The 20230-nt window shown below is 53.5% G+C and overlaps 1 protein-coding gene across 1 annotated transcript in view; it reads left to right on the top strand.

Moving 5' to 3' along the window:
• Positions 1 to 19773, top strand: part of Pebp4 (phosphatidylethanolamine binding protein 4) — a 201444-nt gene extending 181671 nt beyond the window's left edge. The window contains exons 6-8 of the mRNA XM_004630730.2: positions 6031 to 6076; positions 8504 to 8617; positions 19501 to 19773. Of these exons, the coding sequence (XP_004630787.2) occupies positions 6031 to 6076; positions 8504 to 8617; positions 19501 to 19628 (288 nt within the window). The 3' untranslated portion in view covers positions 19629 to 19773. The remainder of the gene's footprint in view (positions 1 to 6030; positions 6077 to 8503; positions 8618 to 19500) is intronic.
• Positions 19774 to 20230: the final 457 nt, after the last annotated feature.

Here is a 20230-nt window from a genome sequence, read left to right as displayed (position 1 = left end):
ACTAGGATCCAGCAGGTTCTTTTTCTTGCTCATGTTTTTCTATGGATTTCATTTTTTCTGCGATGATCATTCAGGCTTTTATGATCTGAAATAAATTCATGGTTTGTAATTCATGCAGGTGTTTGGGGTCAGGGGTCCTAAACACAGTGGTTCTGAGTGAGGCTGTTGGGGACGGACTGAAGCTTCAAGGGCAGTGACCCACCTCCCAGCCCCACCCAGTCCTTTTTCAACCAGAGGCTCAGCCAGCAAGTGACCACTCTAGTGACCTTCCTGGGACAAAGCTGCTGAGCACTGGGGAAAGAGAAAAGGCCTTGCTGGGATCTGTGCACTTGAGCAGCAGCCTGCTGATAACTTTGATTCTCAGAAGTAAGAAGCGCGGCCTCCCATCCGAGCCTGACCTCCTACCTGCACTTCCAGCATCCTCTCCCATCTCTTTCACACACATACACAGGTTGGCTTCAAAAGGCAGCCAGTCCTGTGAAATCATCTCATTTCTCACACATCCATACAGGCAGTTTCCTCTGCTGTGCTTCCCTCCCCTACTTTGTCCATTAGAAAACCAGAAAACACCCATGCATCCTTCAAGGCCCAGACAAAGTGTGGTCTCTCTCAACAGCTCTCTCTGATCACCAGTCCCAGCAGTTATATCTTCTGCTATCTGTGCTCCCTTATAGCACTGCCTGTAAATTGCAATTATTCAGACCTGCTGTTATTTCCTTGTCGATTGATCTGCTCCACTAAACTATGAGCACCTCGGTACTGTGAGCTGTATCTTATTAATATTTCTCTCTCTGACACAGGGCTTCTCCTATTGATTCATTCATCTACCCATCTCTCCAGACACCATTCCTCAGGACCAATGTCATGCTATTGTGTTCTCTCTCTCTCTCTCTCTCTCTCTCTCTCTCTCTCTCTCTCTCAAAAGCAAAGCTTATTAAGAAACCACAGATACTTCACATGGCCTGGAAGCAAGGATCCTGACAGCCTATATTTCCCAAACCATGGGCAACACTGGCCTTCAGAAATCTGGACTTTTTAACACAGTGTCATGGGAAATGGGCAAGTTTGGAGGAAGCTCCTCCCATCCTGGGGTAACTACTCACTCCACAAAATAAATCATTCCCCCTCAGCCACACTATACTCCACCCCACTGTGGCCTCTAGGGACCTGGGGAAGTAATCCATTCCAGACAGGAAGGCAAGCTGGGAATCAAAACCTAGGAGGATCTGTTGCCAACCTAGTAGGATCTGCCATTGACCCTACTCTGGTGTATTCTACAGATAATATTCACTGTGGAGTCCCCACTGTCATGAGGGTGCTGGGAAGAGGCCTTTTGAGCCTTTGATGTTGAAGTTTCTCAAGGGATCAGGGTGTACAAGGTAATCAACCCTCCTCCACCCTGGGGTCCGAAGCACTCAGCTCCCAGGAGGGTTCAGACCCTTGGGCCTCCCCCTCATCACTCCCTGTGTGGGCTTCATTCCACTGCTCTTCCTTCCTCTAGCCCAAGAGCATCAGAGCAGGCCATGGGGTTCCCTGGCTGGAAGCCTCTCCTTTAAGGCAGCACCATCCTCCAGTCTGGGTCCTCTCCAGACTGGCGCTCCGCAGCTTGGCAGCCATGGCCCCTGGGGACCTCAGTGCCTGGGAGCTGTCAGTGCCTTCCACTTACTTACCCTCCATTAATTACAGATTACCGGGTAGCACTTTCCAACGCTGGGCCTTTTCCTGGCTCTTTTGCCACTTGGCAGCTTGTAGACAGCTGTGCAAAACAGCAAGGAGCTTTGTTGTTCAGTGCTGGTGTCACAGAGCCTGGAACCCTGTTTCTGTTTTCCCTCTTTGGTTGTTTGGTTTGGTTTTTTTCTTTTCCACCTAAGAATTCTGTTTTGCTCCTTTCTCCCTGTTCTCTGTCTCTCTGTCTCTGTCTCTGTCTCTGTCTCTGTCTCTCTTTCTCTCTCTCTCTCTCTCTCTCTCTCTCTCTCTCTCTCTCTCTCCTCTCTCTGCCTCATCATCTTTCAAGTTAGGGGCTCTTGGATGCACCCCACACCCTGCAGGGATCTGTAACCAAGCAAAAGTGATTAAGCCCCCCACACCTCGACACCCCACACCCCACACCCCCGTCATATGGGAAGGGCTAGGTGAAGAGATTAAATCATCTTGTGTGCTGACCCTCCACTCCGGAGTTGGCCAGTCTCAGGGCCTGGGTCTCCCACAAAGGAGGCCCAAGTGGGTGGGCAGCTGCCCACAGGTAATTGAAAGGGAATAAGGACAGCAGCCAGCAGCCCTGTTGGGATAGCAACAGCCAGCTCCCTCTTCACCCTCCAGAGCCAGCAAATCACATCCAGCCACAGAGCAGGTACTTGGGGGAGGGATGGTCTCTGACCCTGAACTCTATGAGGGGCCTCAGCAAGCATGGTTCTCAGCTGTCTTTGTGGAACGAGAAACAATGAGTGGCAGTTGGAAGTGGACCCTACTGAAGTAGCAAGTGTCTGCGTACCTGCCGTGTGGAAGTGTCTCAGGGGCTTCAAAGGGGGCAAGCTGCAGTCCCTGCCCTCCACAGAATGAGTCCTCTGCTGTTTGTCTGGTCCCCTAGGGATAATGAGCTTTGCCCTGCCTATGTTGGGGTGTTGTGAGTTCCGTCGGTGGGATAGAAACCTAGAGAACAACCACAAAAATCTTAGACTGAACGGGGTGCCAGACCCTCACCTTCCACACCCACTTCCTGTATTGTACTCTCAGCCTGAGTTAGGTAAGTCAGAGCCAGTCCCATAAGACTGCATCTCCCTGGCCCTGGAATGGGGTTATGGAGACACAAAATGAGCCCCAACTTTTCCTTAATCCCTCATACACCAGTTCTAAACTAGCCTGACAGAGAATCAGTGAGGACCTTGTGTTCCTAAATGCAGAAATTCCCTGAAGTATAAGGCAGCCTTCTCTGCAATGATTCTTTAAATTATTTATGTCTATTCATATGACAGGCAGTTGTATATCTACCCAGCACCCAATACATACACATGCACACACATTCACATACATGCACACATACATGTGAGACTAACTTCTAAGAAAAAGGAGCAACTACTCCTTTTATACCCTGAGCAGGCAAGGGTTGGTCCCACCAAGCAATTTTCCACCCCTCCTTTGTGTCCTTGCTAGGAGGGCTGTGCGTATCAGACTCCTTATGCCCAGAGGACACTGATACAGAAAGGATTGGCTTCCCAAGGCCGTCTGGTTCCTGACACTCACAGGAGCCCGGAATGCTTTCCCAGCCTCACTAGCCAAGTACTTCGGGGGCCCCCGTCCTGCCATCCTGAAAACCCCATCCTTGGCTTTTCTGTGTTCCTAAGTTTCAGAAACCCAACCGCATCTACGCTGTTTGTAATTTCCATAATTATTTCCTTTTTTTAACCTGAGCATTTGACAAGTTCCTTTTGGAAATGTCAACCTGTCTTTAGCTACAGTGAGGGAAAGGAGGTCGGTCTGTGCTTGGCCCGTCTTCTAGAGGAGCACGCGCACCTGGAGGCCGGTGGGCAGGTGAAGCAGGGGCAGGTGAAGCTGCGGATGGAGGGTAGGAAGCCCCGGATGTAGGAAGCTCTCAGCAGGCCCTGGCTCCTGCAGGTTTTTCTCCCACAGCCCAACCCTGCTCACCCTGGCAGGCGCAGTGTCTACCCCTAGCCCCTGGACTCCTACCTGTCCCCTGCAGGAGCCTTCTCTGGCCCACCTCCGGGCCAGTGCTAACAACTATCAACTTCCCTACTCACCTCCTCGAACTGAATGTCTTCCATCTCCTGAGAGCTGCTGCTTGCTAGGGCTGTCACAGCTAGATGTGATTTTCTAACCCACAAAGATATTTTAAGAAAGCTGGTATGGAATGAGGGGGACTATTTCCATTGCAGCCCCATAGATCTCCAGGTAATAGCTGGGTGCTTTTTAAGAGTTGTTTTGTTTCCGTTGGTACTGGGGATTGAACTTGGTCCTCCTACATGATAAGCATCCATTGTACCACTAAACCACACCTCCAGGTAGTATCAGAGCCAGGGAAAATCCCAGGACAGCACTGTGAGTCAAGTGGCTTGAGTCCTTCAACCAGCAGCCTTTGGGGGAGGGGGTCCTCCAGGTCTGCAGCCCCTTCCTCCCTAAGCATCTGAGTCCTCCATACTCACTGCTCGAATGGCTGGGGACAATTATTTGACTTCCGTGGATCCCAACTTTCTCACCCTATAGAATTTAGTTTCTTTTCCATGTGTTGATTCTGCAGTAGAAATTTCAGGACAGTCCAGTGAGGGAAAGCTTATGGCCAAAGAGTGCCGAGCCACCGATCCTCACCACCACACTGGTAGATCACAGCCACACCATCCACTTGCCGTGTGGGACCCTCTGCCATGGGGCCCTTCCCTGCTCCTCCTACAAGCAAGCTCTGAACATCTGTCCATGGGGAAAGGGATGAGGGTGGCCTCAGTAAGCCCAACCCAAGGACTAGCACACAGCCAGGCAGCCCCAGGAGGTGAGAAGATCTTCCCAGTGTGCAGGAGGAGGCTCCCCACCCTATAAGCCACAAGTCAGACTTTCCACAGGACCTAGCTTCAGCTCCACAAAAGCTGCTCCCTGACCCCTCAGCCCCTGAAGGCCCCTGGCAGCCTCCTGCCCCCAGAGGAGAGAAGCTTGCTCATCACACGAGGCAGGACCCAGGCCTGTGGGGAATTGAGAAGAAACAGCCAGTGAGGCTGGTTGCTATTATTTGATTTCAAGAAACTGGCTGGCCAGGCTCATTTGGAGGGAGAAGGGATAGAAGCTGAGCAACAGAGAGTGGAGGAAGCTGGGCTGAACTTCCCTGGGCCCAGCCCCGGCTCTCTCCCTCTTGCCAGGGTAGCCAGAAGAGTTATCTGGGGAAAGTGACTACTTGGACCCTGTTAGGTCCTGACCTCCTCTCTTGAAAGGGATTGGAGTCATCAGGAGGGGCTCTGGGCTCCAGTCTCTGACCCTCCCCCTGGAACCCCACCTCTCAGCTCCTGTCCCCGCTAGGCCTTACCCCAGCCCTGGACAATATTGGGCCCCAAACCAGGAAAGTTCAAAAGACTGCAGGAGTGAGCACAGTGGTCTGGGTGGACAGGAGTCAGAGGTTGTACCTCAGTTCCCTCCAGCCTCGTGCCCTGCCATGTGCCAGCAAGGCTTCCCCTCCTCAAGGCTCCTCCTGAGCCCCCATAAGCACCTCAGAGAAAGAAGGGGCAGAGGTTGCTCCAGGAAGGGTGGAAAGGGGGCCAGGGCACAGTTAGGTGTTGGCAGAACCAATTAAGAGCCAGGCTAATCACCATCATTAAGACTATAAAACCCCACACCTAGGGCCCGCAGGGCTCTCTGGCATGGCTCGGGGCCCCAAGCTGTGGCACAGACCCAGAGGCCCGGCTCCAGTCCCTTTCATCTGAGCATCTCCCAGTCCTGCACAAACAGTAATTAGCGCCCGCCCCCGGGAGCACCTCATTATCCCACAGACACCAAGCAGAGGAGAGGAGGGAGGGGAGGGAGAGACAGAGGGAAACTGAGGCCAAAGAAACTGCCTAGAGCTTGTGGGCTTAGCAAGGTGGTCCAGCCCCTCCTACCCTGTGGTCCCCTCTGGTTGTCAAGATGGCCATTGGCCTAAGGTGCTAAAGGCGCTAAAGACAGCAGATGACCCTGCTGAGAGAATGGGTAACTAGCAAGCCCCTGAGGACCGTAAGACCCTGTCCCCATGAATAGTTACACCTTGTACCCAGTCTTGAGGTGCAAATGTGGCCATGGGGCAGCTGTTTGGAAAAGGTCTGCTCAGAATCTCCAATGGTCAAGCATCTGCCCTCCACCTCCAGGCCACTCTCAGACGCCCTGTCTCTGCATCCTCCTGTTGGGGCCCTGAGTTGTTAGTACCCTTGCAAGGCCCATAGTCTCCCAGGAGCAGCCATGACCTCCCACTCCCACAAGCTCAGAGGACCCAGGAGAACCAAAGTGCGGGCGCTCAGCCTTCACTGCCTCAGCAGCAAAATGGTCTCGCATTTCTCATTTCAGGGCACCGACCTGCAGAGAGGGAAGATTAAAGGCAAAGAGTTATCAGGTGAGTGAAGGCCTCGCAGCACCCCTTCCCCAGCTGGGATTCAGTGACAGTCCTAGGAATCACAGAGACACAGCTTCGTGGTGCTGTCTTGCAGCATGCGAATGCCAGCCCCCAGGTCACCTGTGTACTCTTGATGTCATCTCCACAATTGTCCTGCAAAGTTGCTAATGCCCAGGTCTCCACTTCAAAGAAAATGAAATGAGGGCTGGGGAGATAGCACGGTGATCTAAGCGCCTGCCAGGCAAGTGCAAGGACCCGTGTTCATCCCCAGTATCACATGTTATGCAGGCTCTGAGCCAAGCAGGCTTTATAACTGAGTGTGGTGGCGCACACCTTTAATCCCAGCACTGGGGAGGCTGAGACAGGAGGAGCACTGAGCCTGAGCTGCATAGTGAGACTCTGTATCAAATAAATAAAATAATGTTTTAAAAAAGAAAACAAACTGAGGCACAGGTGGATTTGTCCCTTGTCACAGTTAGCAAGGGACGGAGTCAGAGCACCAGGGTCTGTCTGACTAGAGAGCCCTGGTCACCTCTGAGGCCCTTCCCTGTACCCTTTCCTGCCAGGCCTCCACTCCCAAGGTGTCCCCTGGGAACCACTGGGAGAGGATGCTGGAGGTGGGTTCATAAATGACTTAGGAAAAATGGTCTCATGGACTGTGGAGCCACACTGGCTTGGGTGTCTCATAGGCCTGGATTCAAATCCCAGCTCTATCACTTCCTGGGGGCCTAGCTTAACTTCTCAGAGCCCCAGTTTCCTTGGCCAGAAAATGGAGCTCATGCCCACATTGCCAAGGCATGGAGAGGCAGGACCTGGCCAGAGAAGCTTCCAAAGTATACATACCCTGCAGTAACCTAAGCTTGGCTTCTAGAGATTTTGAGTGGGGGCTTCTTCAAGAAAGCACTCCTGGAAGGAGCAAAGTCTCCACCTCCCCTGAGAATAAATCCAAAATGCTAGAGAAGCAGTGGATTCTAACACAGATTCTTGGTCACCTGCCTTTGGCAGTGTGGAATATGCCCACTTCAGGGGCACTTGGCTGCCCCTGTACCCACCAGTCTGGCCGAAAGCTGCCCTGTCACACTTGACTTTCACACACCCCCGCATATGAAGGGACACCGGAGAGTTCCATGCTTCCTCCATGCTGGCTGCATGTATGAAGACACAGATTTACCCAAATCCACACCCAGGGACACAGAGCCTCCAGTGTAGCTGCAGCACTGACACACTTACACACTTATCCTTCCCATATGCACACCTGCCACAGTGAGGACTCCAAGCCGTACAAGCTCACAGCTCTGGCTCCATTGCTCTGTTCTCTCTGAACACACACACTCTCTCTCTCTCTCTCTCTCTCTCTCTCTCTCTCTCTCTCTCTCTCTCTCCAATCTGCGATGGGAAAGATGAACAGTCAGGAATTCCCCTGGCTGTTGGCAGGCTGGAGGCCCCCGTGGCCGGAAGTGCACAATGAGGAATGCTCCCAACAGCGCCAAACAGCCAGTTGCTCTTTTGTTTAATGATCAGGAGAGGAAAGGAGGGGGGTAGCCAAGAAGTACCAATGCTCCCTCCCACCAGCGAGCTCATGCAAACACTCCTTCCCCACTCACCCCAGGACGATCTTGGCTCCAGCCGAACCCTCCTCCTTGGAAAGAGAGAGGGAGAAAGGGCAGGGGAATGGGGAGAGGCACTGTACTCTTGGAAGGAGGCCCAGCTGGGAAGACCCGGCCCAGGCAGCAAAGCCTGGGTCCCTACACAGACTTGGGGGATGCAAGAAAGATACCGCCACCCTACTTCTTCTCCTCCAAAAAGGCCAGTATCCCAGAGGCAGAGTAAAATGGAGGGAGAGTGGCCTTTTCCCAGCACCCCAAGCGCCTAGCCCCTATGGCGACTAGGATCAAACCTTTGAACCCAGACCCACCCACTCCCATAACCACTTCCAGATCCTCCAGACCCAGCCAAGAAACTGGCTTCTTTGGGGATTGACTTCACAAGGACATGCTGGAAAAATAAATAAAAATCCACACCAAACACATTCACAAGGGAAGATGGGTTTCTCTCAAGGCAGGAAATCCATCAGGATAGACTAAAGAAAAAATCAGGACAGCACCAACATCCACTGGTTCAGAAAGGCCTGGGAGCTGGGCCAACGCCCCAGACCTTCAGCCCCACAGTGCTTTCTCTTGGACCCCTTCCTTCCCTCCCCGACTTAACCCCCCCATTTACATAAATGGAGATTCTGAAAGCAAAAGGCTGCCAAACGTGAGTCCTAGCCTAGGGCGTGCAGTGAAGCTGCCTTCCCCCTGGGACCCCAGAAGGTTCAAAAGGGACCATTGAAAGATATAGATGCTTCCCTTTTAGAGCAGCCAGGAGGAGCTGCAAGCAGGCGGCGTGGGATCCAAATTCACCTGTCTCTCTTTCCTCTACCTGTAGCCTACCAGCCTCCCTCCCCCCCAGCTCACAGCGGCTTCCACCGCTACCAATTCTACATCTACCTTCAGAAAGGAAAGACCATCAGCCTCCTTCCCAAAGAAAACAAAACTCGAGGTAAGGCCTCCCCATCCTTCCTGCTGGGGCCAGGGCGAAACTGAAGCCTCGTGCATTGGTGGGGAAGTCTGGACCTGACACCCACCCAAGAGCCTTGGAGACAGGGTCATATGGCAGTGTTGCTGGGACATGAGTTGAAACAAGGCCCTGAAGGAGTATGGGCTTCAGATGTGGTCTCCTAGACCAAGAAGCACCCCGGAGATCTTGCAGGGCATGTGCAGGCAGCTACCCTGCAACACCTTGGCCAGTAATTGTGCCTTATAATAGAGGCTGATCTGGTCAAGAGGGCACTGGAATGCCACCCTGCCAGTCTGTCTTCATTGGTGGCTAATTGCTTGGCCTGCTCTCCCATCTCTGTGGTGCAGCAAAGTCCTCCCAGCTACACCCCGGCCCCCAGCTCAGAAGCAACACCCCTGGACTGGACAGAGGACCCCTTGCCCAATGTCTCCTACTGGCTTGGCCTTGGCACCAAGGCTGGGGAGAATGAGGAGCTGTGAACCGGGCCACTGCAGCCCACAGGTGGCTCACTCTTGGGGGTCACACCTCCCCTTGCTGGGCCTTGGATTCCTCTTCAGGAAAATGGGACATGAAGTAATCTCTGCATGCTCCATAACAGCCCTGATTTTAGGAAAAGCAGGTCATGGTGAATGCACAAATGGAGAGTTGAGAATACACGGTGCATGTCCTCCAGGCAGTGGGGAAGGCGAGTGGGAGGGCTCATGTCAGCAACCGTTTCCTTTCACCCAGTGACCCTGACCAACCTCCACCCACCAGGAAGCCTGAGGCCCCAGAGTGTGGAGCCCAGAAAGGCACTGGTTCTGTGCTGAAGCCCTTCAGATTTGTGCCAAATAGGGGCCACCAATCACAGAGGGCTCCAGGCACCCTGGGAGCAGAGCTAGTACCACCTTTCCACCCATGAACCCTCCCCCAGGTGTCCTCACCACCCCGACAACCTGCAAACCTGTTTGAACAGCTGTGCCAAAGACATGCTTAAATTTAGATAGAAAGAGAAGGAAGCTGGGTGTGGTGGTACGTGCCTGTGATTCTAGCACCATGGGAGGCTGAAGCAGGAGGATAGAAAATTCAAGCCCCACTTGAGCAACGTAGCCATTTAGCAAGCTCCTGTCTCAAAATATTTTTTAAAGAGCTGGGGATATAGCTAAATACAAAGGCCCTGGGTTTAATCACCAGGAGGGAGAGAGACAGACAGAAAGATGCAACAAGTTCTCTAACATCCTGGGTACCTTGCTCACCAGATACAAGGAATCTCCTCCCACTAGGCCAGGTTCTGCGACTCCAGGGGCCTGGAAAGTGGCACCTCCACCTGCCCCCAAGGAGTCTCCTTGATCTAGGGGTGCCTCCTGAGGTTGTCCCAAAGGCCACTCTCCAGAAAATATGATGGCTCTGCCTGCCCTGCCAGGTCCACAGGCGGCAAGGAAGGAAGCTGGAAACCTACCAGGGCTGAAACCATTATTCATCCGTTTGGCCGTTTGTCAAAACACTAGTCCCCGTACCTATGCATGAATATACATACTTGCTCACAGGCATGCGCACTCATGTGCAGGACCCACCTTCCATCCACACAGAAGCTCAGACGCTGGACTCACATCTGCACAGAGTCCCTTGAGCTCTTCTGATCCTTTGTTTGCTTTCATTGCTTTCTGAAATTAAAGTAGAAAAGCACCCTCCTAAACAAAAGCTTAGGCCAAGGAGCCAGCCCTGTGCAGTGTCCACTTTCCTATACCCTGTTCTGAGCTGGGGGCTTCGGAGAGGAATTCCTTGCTCAAGGGACCTATAGTCTACTTTGGAACCAATTAAATAACAATACAGAGCAGCTTATAATTAAGCCTTTAATTGTGTGGTTCTGATGGTGACAACCACATGAACATGGGGACAAATCTCGTCCTTCTGGGTCTCTGGCTCTCTAGGACTGCATGGTCCTTTCCTCCAGAGGGGGGAAATTTTGCTTCCTCTCTCCATCCAGCCAGGGATGTGACTTGGAGAGGAATCTGCCTCTGGGCCTCAGCGTCCTGTAGAAAATGAGATGACCGTTAGGGGATGATCTCCAGATCTCTGTGGCCTGGAGGTTCCATGGAGGAGCTGCACCTGCTGAGGAGAAAGTCTGAATCCTTGAAGGAAGAGGAAGCTCCAGACTGGAGAAAGTAGAAGTATATATATATGGAAGGAAAGGACAAAGCAGGAGAATTATGAAGGTTCTCGATGCCCCAGGACTGGCATGCTTGGTAGACCATGAGGAGTCACTGGACATAGCACATGAAGGTTGCTCTTGACACCCAACCTGAGTGGCCAGAGACAGAAGCCACCAGAGGCACTGCAACCACGAGAGGTCCTGCCAAGAAGGAGCCCAGGATGATTGCAAAAGCAGAAGCGGTCGTGCTTGAGCAATGCTGGTATGCCCAGGCCTGGCAGTCTCCGCAGCACCTGGGCTATGCTTGGAGACTCATGGAGCCCCAAGGCTGGATTGACAATCTGAGGGCTTGGGCCCCTGCCAATGAATACAGGCCCCCAGGCACAGCGAGGGGATGTAATCAGCCCTTCCAGTCTCCCAGTGAACAGGCTGCAGGGGAAAGGGCAGGCGGTAGGAGCCAGGTAGATGGGCATTGTGCAGATGGTTAACTAGCTGCTTAGCAGGCCATCGTAAGAGCTCTGTCATGCAGTTTTGAAACAGAAGTAACCTAAAGGTCCCCAGTGTGGTGCAGAGTTCAATTCAATGAAAAAAAAACCCAGTGGAGAACATACCCCTAAAGAGCCATGCTTCTGTACTGACCAGTTTCCTGCCCACCCTGGCTTTCATACGTGAATGGCAGGCTGAAAGTATGAAGGGAGCTTATGACCACCTTGTTGACCCTGTCCTGATCATGTAAACAGGTGACAAGGTGACCACCTTTAGAACCAAAGGGTGAAGCCTTTCCCAGGATTTTCTGTTCACTGTACAACTCAGGATAAGTGCGTGTGGTCAGAAAATGAGGATTGCTTGACATTCACATTCTCGTGTGACCTTAGACAGGCCACCTCACTTCCCTGGGGCTTGATTGCTACTGTTTCAAGGCAAAGAGTTTTAGTTGGTGTTTTAAACTGGAGAACCGGAAACAGATTTGCTCCATGCTTCATGGGCCTTTCCTGCCTCTGAGCTCTGCCACATGAATGCAGAGACAGACAAAGCTGGTCCTGCCAGTGAGCCTCAGACATGCATGGAGACCTCCCAGCAGGCTTCTTCCTGGTCACACAGGACCACAGCAAGGGCCCAGAGGGGCTTTGAGCTACCCTCCTCCAGCTCCAGAGTCCTGCTACCTCACCCCATTCTCTCACCTTCTGCAGCCCTTCTTCTCTCAGCAGGACTGACCTGTGCCTGCCACAGCTCCTCAGATGGGCCTTGGGTAATCATAGCATGGGGTCAAGTACTGGTAGGACTGAATGGAGCCAATGCCCTTGCTTTCGTGGATAGATGCGTCACCTTGGTGTAGCCAGGGCAACTGGCACTCACAGAGAGCGCGGGGGAGATACTCAGGCAGCCGAAGTATAACCCAGCCGCCACTAGGGGATGGATAGAGGCCAGAAAGCCTACACTGCTGCCTCTGACAAGAGCTGCCCATTTTCACTGACATGGTCCCAAAGGTTACACTTTGCCTTTCCAGATTTGATCTCTCCGTTATCTCAGTCCCAGGATGCACTAGATTTCCTCCTCCTGCTTCCTGGTGAGCTGCTCCTTTCAGCCCTGCCCTATGTAGCACACACACGCACGTACTCCCGAGGCCCCAGATCTGGCCTATCAGCTCACCGGGACTCTGTGTGGTCTCCCTGGATGTTTTCCAAGTGGCAGCCTTGCATGTGGCATCTAGGTAGACTCCTAGATTCTAAGGGAACCAACCAATGGATTCTGCACAGCAGACTTCACACACCCTCCCACCCTGCCAGGACATCCTGTCCATCCTGTTGATCACTCAGGTCACCTGCCTACAGCTCTCACCAAACAAATGATTTACCCCTGCAGATGATCTGGGGGGCCGCTTCCCCCCTCCTGCCCTCAGCCCTGGGATGTGTGTAGGGCCATGTTGTAGGCACTGGGCCCAGCCCAGGGCTCCTTGATATTCTCTACATCAACCCTCCAGGGCTGGCTTCTCTCAGACAAGTCTGGCCCTGCCCTCTCCTATTGGTGTCCTTGACCCCATGTCCAATCTCCTGACTTTCTGTTGAACTTCCTCAGGAGTCTGCCTGTATCTCTTTTGTGTTACTAAATCGAGTTTCACTCACTCTCATCACCCTGCTTCCACCATAAGACTATAAATTCCTGGAGAGAAGAGCTCACCTCTGACTTCTTGCCCCTTAGCACCTGTCACTGGGCCCAAGCCACCTCAGACTCTCGGTCAATGAGTGTGTCTGTGTGCTCTACACACCCACACACACACATTCACAGGCCATTCAGACACAGACCGATTCAAGCATTCTCACACCCCCATGTTCACAAACACACATCAACTTCCTTCAGCACCTGAAGAGGCAGCCACCTCTATAAGCACCATGCCCACAAATGACAGTCTCTACGTCATGGCCTCCCTTGTCCCAGTCCTGGGCAGGCAGGGTCACCTCTCTACAGCCTGCATCTTGCACCCTCATGTTGGGTGGGCAGGACGGCATCTAGCATCTCCCAGAGCAAATGAGGCACCTGGAACACCATTATGAGAGGCATGACTGGCCCAAGGAACCCAAGGAGCAGCAGCTCAATTTCCTTCTGATACCTGGGGAAGGGCGTGGCCCACTTCCCCAGTGTCTACCTAGGCTACCACGGTCCTTCTAAGGACAAATCGGGTGACTGAATCCTATTGGCCTGAGTCACAGTGATCCACCTTTCCTACAATTCCCCTTCCTGGTGAAGGCCATTGCCTGAGCCCAAAGCTTCACAGAGCCACAGTCAGCGCCTTGCCACTCTTCCACCACCTTACCCCAAGGTAGCACAGACTGGCCACACACTCCTCTTGCTGACCCATTAGGTGACAGATGACATGCCACAGCTTCATGCAGAAGCCACTCTGAGACCACAAGCCCATTGCAGTGTCAGAGTGCTCGTGGGCCCTGCACTGCCCCCTCACAGAGGCAGCCTCAGAGGCCTTCATGAAGAGGGAAAGCTCACTTGTTGGAAAACCAATGAAGTGATGGTTGAGGGTGCCAAGGGTGGCCATAAGCTGCTCCCTAGCAACACAGGCACCTGAATTCAGGGGATCAGAGGAAGGAAGGCAGAGACCTGCCATATGGGGAGTCCTTATTGTGAGGGCCTATGGGGGTCCCTGGGTGAATGAGAAAGGGGCACTCAAGGCCAAGGACATGAGAGCAGAAGAGCCCCAAGCCGCCAGAGCCACAGAAGGGGAACACACAGTACACAGAGGAAGCCCACCAGGCCTGGGGCAGCGTGGGGTGTGCTGAAGTGTAGTAGAAGAGACCTGAGAGGCCACATGTGGAGACCAGCCCCTGCCCCGACAGCACACGCACGCACATACACACGCACACAGCCTGCTTCAGACCCCTTCCCCAGTGATCTCTCACACTGATTCATCTGGCCCAAACCTAGAACCCAGGGCCCAGCCCCTGAACACCACGCAGACTTGTGGCAGGTGGGTCCCTTCTGCCTCCTACTAGACCTGGTAGGATGGGGGCCTGACAGGTACTCAGTTGGGGCCAACCTGGTCACCATGCAGAAAGGCACTCTAGCAGGGAGCTGCCTGAAATCTCTGCAAGCCCCAAGCAGAGCTCCTGGGGGATCCTGCCCCAGTGAAGCCAAGCACCAGCTGTCCAAAGCAATGTCAGAGGGGTCACATGAAGAAACAGAAAATAATCCCCAAATACGATAACTGGCGGCTAACTGGGCAGCTTAGAGCCCCTCCTCCTCTTGGTCCCTTCCCTGTCCCCACCCTCAGCCACATGAGGAGGAAGGAGGCCTGGATGATCCATTCGCTGGACAATTAGGAGCCTCCCTCCCACTCTCCAGTCTCCCCAACTTCTCTTCTCCCTCAACACCCTGCAACTGCCCAGCCTTCCCAGCATGTCACTCCGACCAGTGTCCAAGTGTCCGCTCCACCCCAGAGCCAGCAGGATCCGCCACTCAGCAAATATTCTCCAGGAGTAATTGGATGTGATGGAACGAGGGCTTTTCAGCTCGCAAGTGAAAGTCTCTGGATATCATTTAATGGCACAAAAAATAAAAGGCTCAGGCCTCCCGCCTGCCACTGCTGGGACATCATTAATCTCGGCAGAAAGGCATCAGTGCTCCTATCACGGCAGCCAGCCCAGGCGAGCCAGACAAATTACAGACCTGAGCCGTGCTCGCTGTGGGGCAGTTATTAGGTTGGAGTTGAATTCTTACTGTTTCCATCAGGGACACGGTCCCCTGACAAGAGGTGGTGCCCTACCAAGCTGGAAGGTAGAGCAAGGCCAGGGCCAGAGGAAAGGGCAGCTGCCGGGTTAGATGCAGGTCACCAGTCTGGGGTGACAGGACGGTTCGGAATCAAGCACCCAAGCCACTGAAGCACCTGTACAGGACAGGGCCCAACATCAGGGGCTCAGCCACCTGCCCTTGCCTCAGCCTCGTGACCCCTATACCCCAGGTCCCCCAAGGACCAAGTGACATGTCTAGTGGAAAACATCCCTGGGGCAGGATGTAACCGCATTGGGAAGTACTGTTTTGTGGTGAGTACAAGTGGGCCTACAGATGTCTAGCAGGGCCCAGGAGCAAAGCTGCACTGCTGGCTAAGGTCTCTCTTCGGAGGACAAGTTTGTCATTTGTCCACTGTTAATTGTCTCACATTAGAAACTCATGGAGAAAACCCAGTGTGGTAGCATGCATCTGTCAGTCCAGCAATCAGGAGGCTGAGGCAGGAGGATTGCAGTGCGTTCAAGTCCAGCCTGGACTACATAGCAAGTTCAAGGCCAAGTGGACTACCGGGAGAGTCTCAAAAGAAAAGAAAATATGAGAAAGAGAGAGAGGGAAAAAGACAGACAGACAGACAGACAGACAGACAGACAGACAGACAGACAGAGACAGAGACAGAGACAGAGACAGAGAGGCAGAGACAGAGAAACAGGAAAAGAAAGGGAAAGGAGAGAAGAGAAACTCATGGAGCACAGAAGTAAGTGTAAATCAGGCAACAGGCTGCTCCCCATATGTGGCAGAGGCCACAGGAGGCAGCTGCTGGTGTGACATGGAAGGACCTTGCTCCGGGCTCTGAGGCTCAGAGCACATATTCTAGCTCAAGAGCCATCCACCCATCCTCCAAGGTTTGCAAGGGGCTGGGGATGGGTGGGTGGGTGGAGTGCCACTTCTCAGTCCCTTGGAGTCTGGCTTAGCCCTAAAGGCCTCAAAGGAGCTGGTCAGGAGCACGTGACAGGACCTAGGGGTGGAGAAAGCGACTGTCAGGATCTGGCCCAGGGCCCAGTGCAAACCTCCCTACTGTGGCAGTCCCCGGGACTACAGCCCAGAGAGTGAGCTCCCCTCTCAGCCACTGAGGACAGGGGTGTCTCCTGTGTCTGGCAGCCGAGGCACAAGCAGTAGCTCAGAGACCCCCCCAGGCTCTAGGTAAGATGTCCTCTCCCCGAGGCCTCCTCCTACTCCAGCATCTTCAAAGCTCTTGGCGATCAGCAGTGACCTGCAAGTGAGGGGATGGCCCCACTGCAGGATGGGATATCACTCCTGGGATTGTCCTGGGATGGCTCCGCAGGCCCTATGTGACAGCCCTGCCCCAAGGATCCCAGGCCCCCGTATTCTCATCTCTGGGCAGCTCAAGAGACACACAGTAGACACTCATGGCCCTGTCCTGCCCAGGAAGAGCCCGGCCTGACTCCTGGTGCAGTGGCCCCAGCAGGCACAGCCCTACCCTCTTCCTGCATGGCAGCAGCCTCCTGGCACTCAGGGACATGCATACCATACAGGAAGGGGCTTTCCTCTGAGCGGCGACCACAGAAGCCACAGCTCCCATCTCTCCCCACGCAGCCCTGTGGGCCTGACTCACCGCTCTCCCTTCTAGAGCTTGTTAGGGGTCAGTTCCTCTCACCCTTTGTGGCAGGAAAGTGGGTGGGGGGTGAGGAGTCCAGGCGAGCCAGGGGAGGCGGCCAGCTCAGGGCCTCGGTGTAAGGCACAGCTGCTAGCAGAGCCCAAGAACGACAGAGCTGTCGGAAGCGAGACTGGGAAGGAGCGTGAGACCCCAGAGATACTCTGAGCATGCAAGAGGTGGCTCCTGAGCCAGGGGAGGCCAGCTCTGCTGCAAGGGGTGCAAGGGGATTTCTTTCACCAGTTTGCCTAATCTCGTGATGGGTTTCAATTCCTTCCTTGCCACCCAGGTTCCTTCCTGCCCTATAGCGTGGGGAAGGCCCCCCTGGCCCCTCGTGCTTGCCACCCACCAATTCACCTGTGAACCCTTTCCCTGGCATGCACACACAAGTAGACATGCATGCATGTGCATATATGCTAGTGTGCACACTCATGGACGCACGTGCACACGTGCACATTAGGTATGCTGGTATGCAGACACACACATGCCCACGTTTTCCCAGGGTCTTGATACCAAAATTCCTTTCTAGCCAGCCAAGCCCCAAGGATGCAGAGGCTCCAGCCAGGCACAGGGCCTGTGAAAGGGCACTGGAGTGACACACATTTGCACTGTGGAAGTGCCCGGTGCACTCAGTCCCCGGCCAACAGCCTAGTTCACAAGTTCTTGGCACCTTGTCCACCCCTCCAGACGGTCGTGCAGCCCTCGGTCTCCAGCCCATGAGGCAGGCCGAGCATCCCGTTGCTGAGGCAGACAGGATGGAGGGAAGCTGGAATGGACTTGCCAGGTCCCTGTCACCCAGGTTGTCTGGGTGCTAGATCACGGCCTGACAGGAACCACGCCACACAGGAGGAGGAGGAGGAGGAGGAGGAGGAGGAGGAGAGCGTTGGGTCAGCGAGCAACGCGTCTGTATTTATAGCACCTCCACATCACTCCAGCTACCACCTCCTGTTAGATGGAACATTAGCTTCTCCTGGGAGGAGAACTCTCCTGCCAACAGCACCGGCGCGTACAAGGGATCCAGGTTGCCGCTCCTTTGCACGGTTCCATAGCCACTCCCACCCACCCCACCATCTGTGGAAAAGATCTCTTCTAGGAAACTGGACCCTGGTGCCAAAAAGGTTGGGGCCAGCTGCCCTGGGACACTTCCTCCCCCATTCTGGGCCCAGCCTCTCATCTGTAAGTGAGGGGTCTTCACAGTCCTCTACAGTAGGACTGCAGTGAGAACTGAGGGAAATATTGTTCGTGGTGCAAGCGGCACACAGGGGCACAGAGGCGTGTTATGTTTTGTGGCAGCATCATTCTTGTTCTCATTATTACTATTGGGTGGGGGGGGTAGGATTCAAAATTGTCCTGTCCTTAAGAATATTTTTGAAATACCAATGGGAGGGAGGAGAAGCACCCTTGGGTGGACTTGCTCTCCTTGACGTTAGGAAGAGGGTGAGGGTGCAGACAGAGCCAACAGGTGGAGAATGGGTGGTCTGCGACTCTCAGGCAGTGTCGAGGGAGAGCTGCAGGCAGGCAGCCCTCAGTCCTCTGCCTGAGTATCAGAATGACTGTCTCACAGCCCACAGCACAACAGCCGCTGCCTAGCTGTGCTCCAGGAAAGGCCAAGCACCTCTAGGGAACGCTTCAGATTTACCCACCAAGCAACACGAGAGCTCCTAAAGAACAAAAACTACAGGATGCATCTGAATCCCAGCTCAGTTTAGGTTCTGGATAAACAATGAAAAATCATTCAGTATAGGTATGCTCCGTTTAATGGATGAACAAAGGCAACAAATCATTTGCTGTTTATCTGAGAGCCAGACTTACCTGGGCTTCCTGTGTTTTCCTGGCAACCGTCTGCCCCAGGTGCCTGAGCTCAGGGTTTGGGAAACAAGAATGGGACTTTGCCTCTGATCATGTCCCTCGGCCTCTCGGAAGTACCCAGGCCTGTGCCCTTCTTGCCCCACTATAAGGCCTGTTCACACTTTCTCCAGAAGATGCATCCCCCATTGCACTGTCCCCTCAGGAGGGTTCCCTCCAACCTGGGCAGGAACTGGGCTTCTCTAAGTGCCAGAGTGGGTGTGGGTCTCCTGTTCTTCTTCTTTTTTTTTAATATTTCTTTTATTTTTTATTTATTACATTTTTTTTTTAGTTTTGTGTGTGTGTGTGTGTGTGTGTGTGTGTGTGGCCAGCTCAGCCCACCAGGGGGCGGGGCTGGCTGGCATGTGGTGCTGGGGGATTGAACCGTGGTCCCTGTGCTTTGCCAAGCTTGTTCCAAGTAGGTACTTTAGACCACTGAGCCATCTCTCCAGCCCCTCTCCTGTTCTTCTTGCTCCTCCAGGACCTAAGCACTACCTGTCTATTTCTACCATGGAGAAGGAGCCTGGTTCAGGAGGTGGCCGGGGCTCTGGGGAGCAGCTAGGTTCAGCCCCAGCAATGAGGGTGACCTGGTGTGGTGGGAAGCAATGTTGAAACCTCCATCATGGGGGAGGCAGTCAGGAGATCTCCAGGTAGGTGGGGGTGGGGTGAGGTCAGGGAAGCTCCTGATGGATTGCTATTTCCCTTCTGCAGAGGGTGAGGAGGCCATAGCACGTTACCGATAGGGCCCAGGGAGGAGACACAAGGTGGCCTTGACTCAGGTTGGCCTTTGTTCCCACAGTCCTGGCAAGTAGGTAACTGGTGCCACTTCTCAGGGACCCTACTAACATATACAGGGGCTGCAAGGGCCAGAAGGCTCCCCAGGCACTGTGCACCCACAGCCAGAGGGGGCCAAGGTCCCTGCCAGCTCTTAGGTCTGTGGTTCTCTCTGACTCCTTTGCTGTCATCTGTCTGTCCTTCCAGGCTCTTGGGAAATGGACAAATTTTTGAACCGCTTCCACCTGAACGAACCTGAAGCAAGCACCCAGTTCATGATGCTGAACTACCAGGACTCAGCAACACTGCAAGCTTCCAAGGAAGGTGGCAGATAGGCCAAGGACAAACCCAGAGAGCAGGGCCCACTGGGCCACAGGCTTCACCTTCCAGGTGTGTGTCCACCACAGTATGGAGACAGCACCTTCCCCAGTATGGATCCCTTCTCATGTAAACTAAAAAATAAAAATAAGAAGTCATCCAGTTCTTGTTGTTTTGCTTTTTAACCTGTCTTCTTTGGAAAACCTGCCTAGGAAGCTAGGCATAGTAGAGCATGGCTGTAATCCAGGCCTGCTGGGAGGCTGCAGTAGGAGAACTGCAAGTTCAAGCTCACACTGGACCCATTTTTAGAATTAAAAAAAAAAAAAAAAGGATAAGGGTGTAGCTCATGGGAAGACCCTGAGTTTAATCTACAGTAATGAAAAACAAAAAGAACGATAAAGAAAAGAGAGAAGGAAAGAAGGGCAGGAGGGAGGAAAGGAGGGAAGAAGGAAAGGAGGGAGGGAGGGAGGAAGGGAAGGAGGGAGAAAGGAAGGAAGGAAGGAAGGAAGGAAGGAAGGAAGGAAGGAAGGAAGGAAGGAAGGAAAGAAAGAAGGAAGGAAGGAAGGAAGCAAGGAAGCAAGCAAGCAAGGAAGGAAGGAAGGGAAGGAATCATCAGCAA

The sequence above is a fragment of the Octodon degus genome, unplaced genomic scaffold (assembly GCF_000260255.1).
Source record: "Octodon degus isolate 3935 unplaced genomic scaffold, OctDeg1.0 scaffold00036, whole genome shotgun sequence".
Classification (NCBI taxonomy): Eukaryota; Metazoa; Chordata; class Mammalia; order Rodentia; family Octodontidae; genus Octodon; species Octodon degus.
This window is presented reverse-complemented; position numbering and strand designations above follow the sequence as displayed.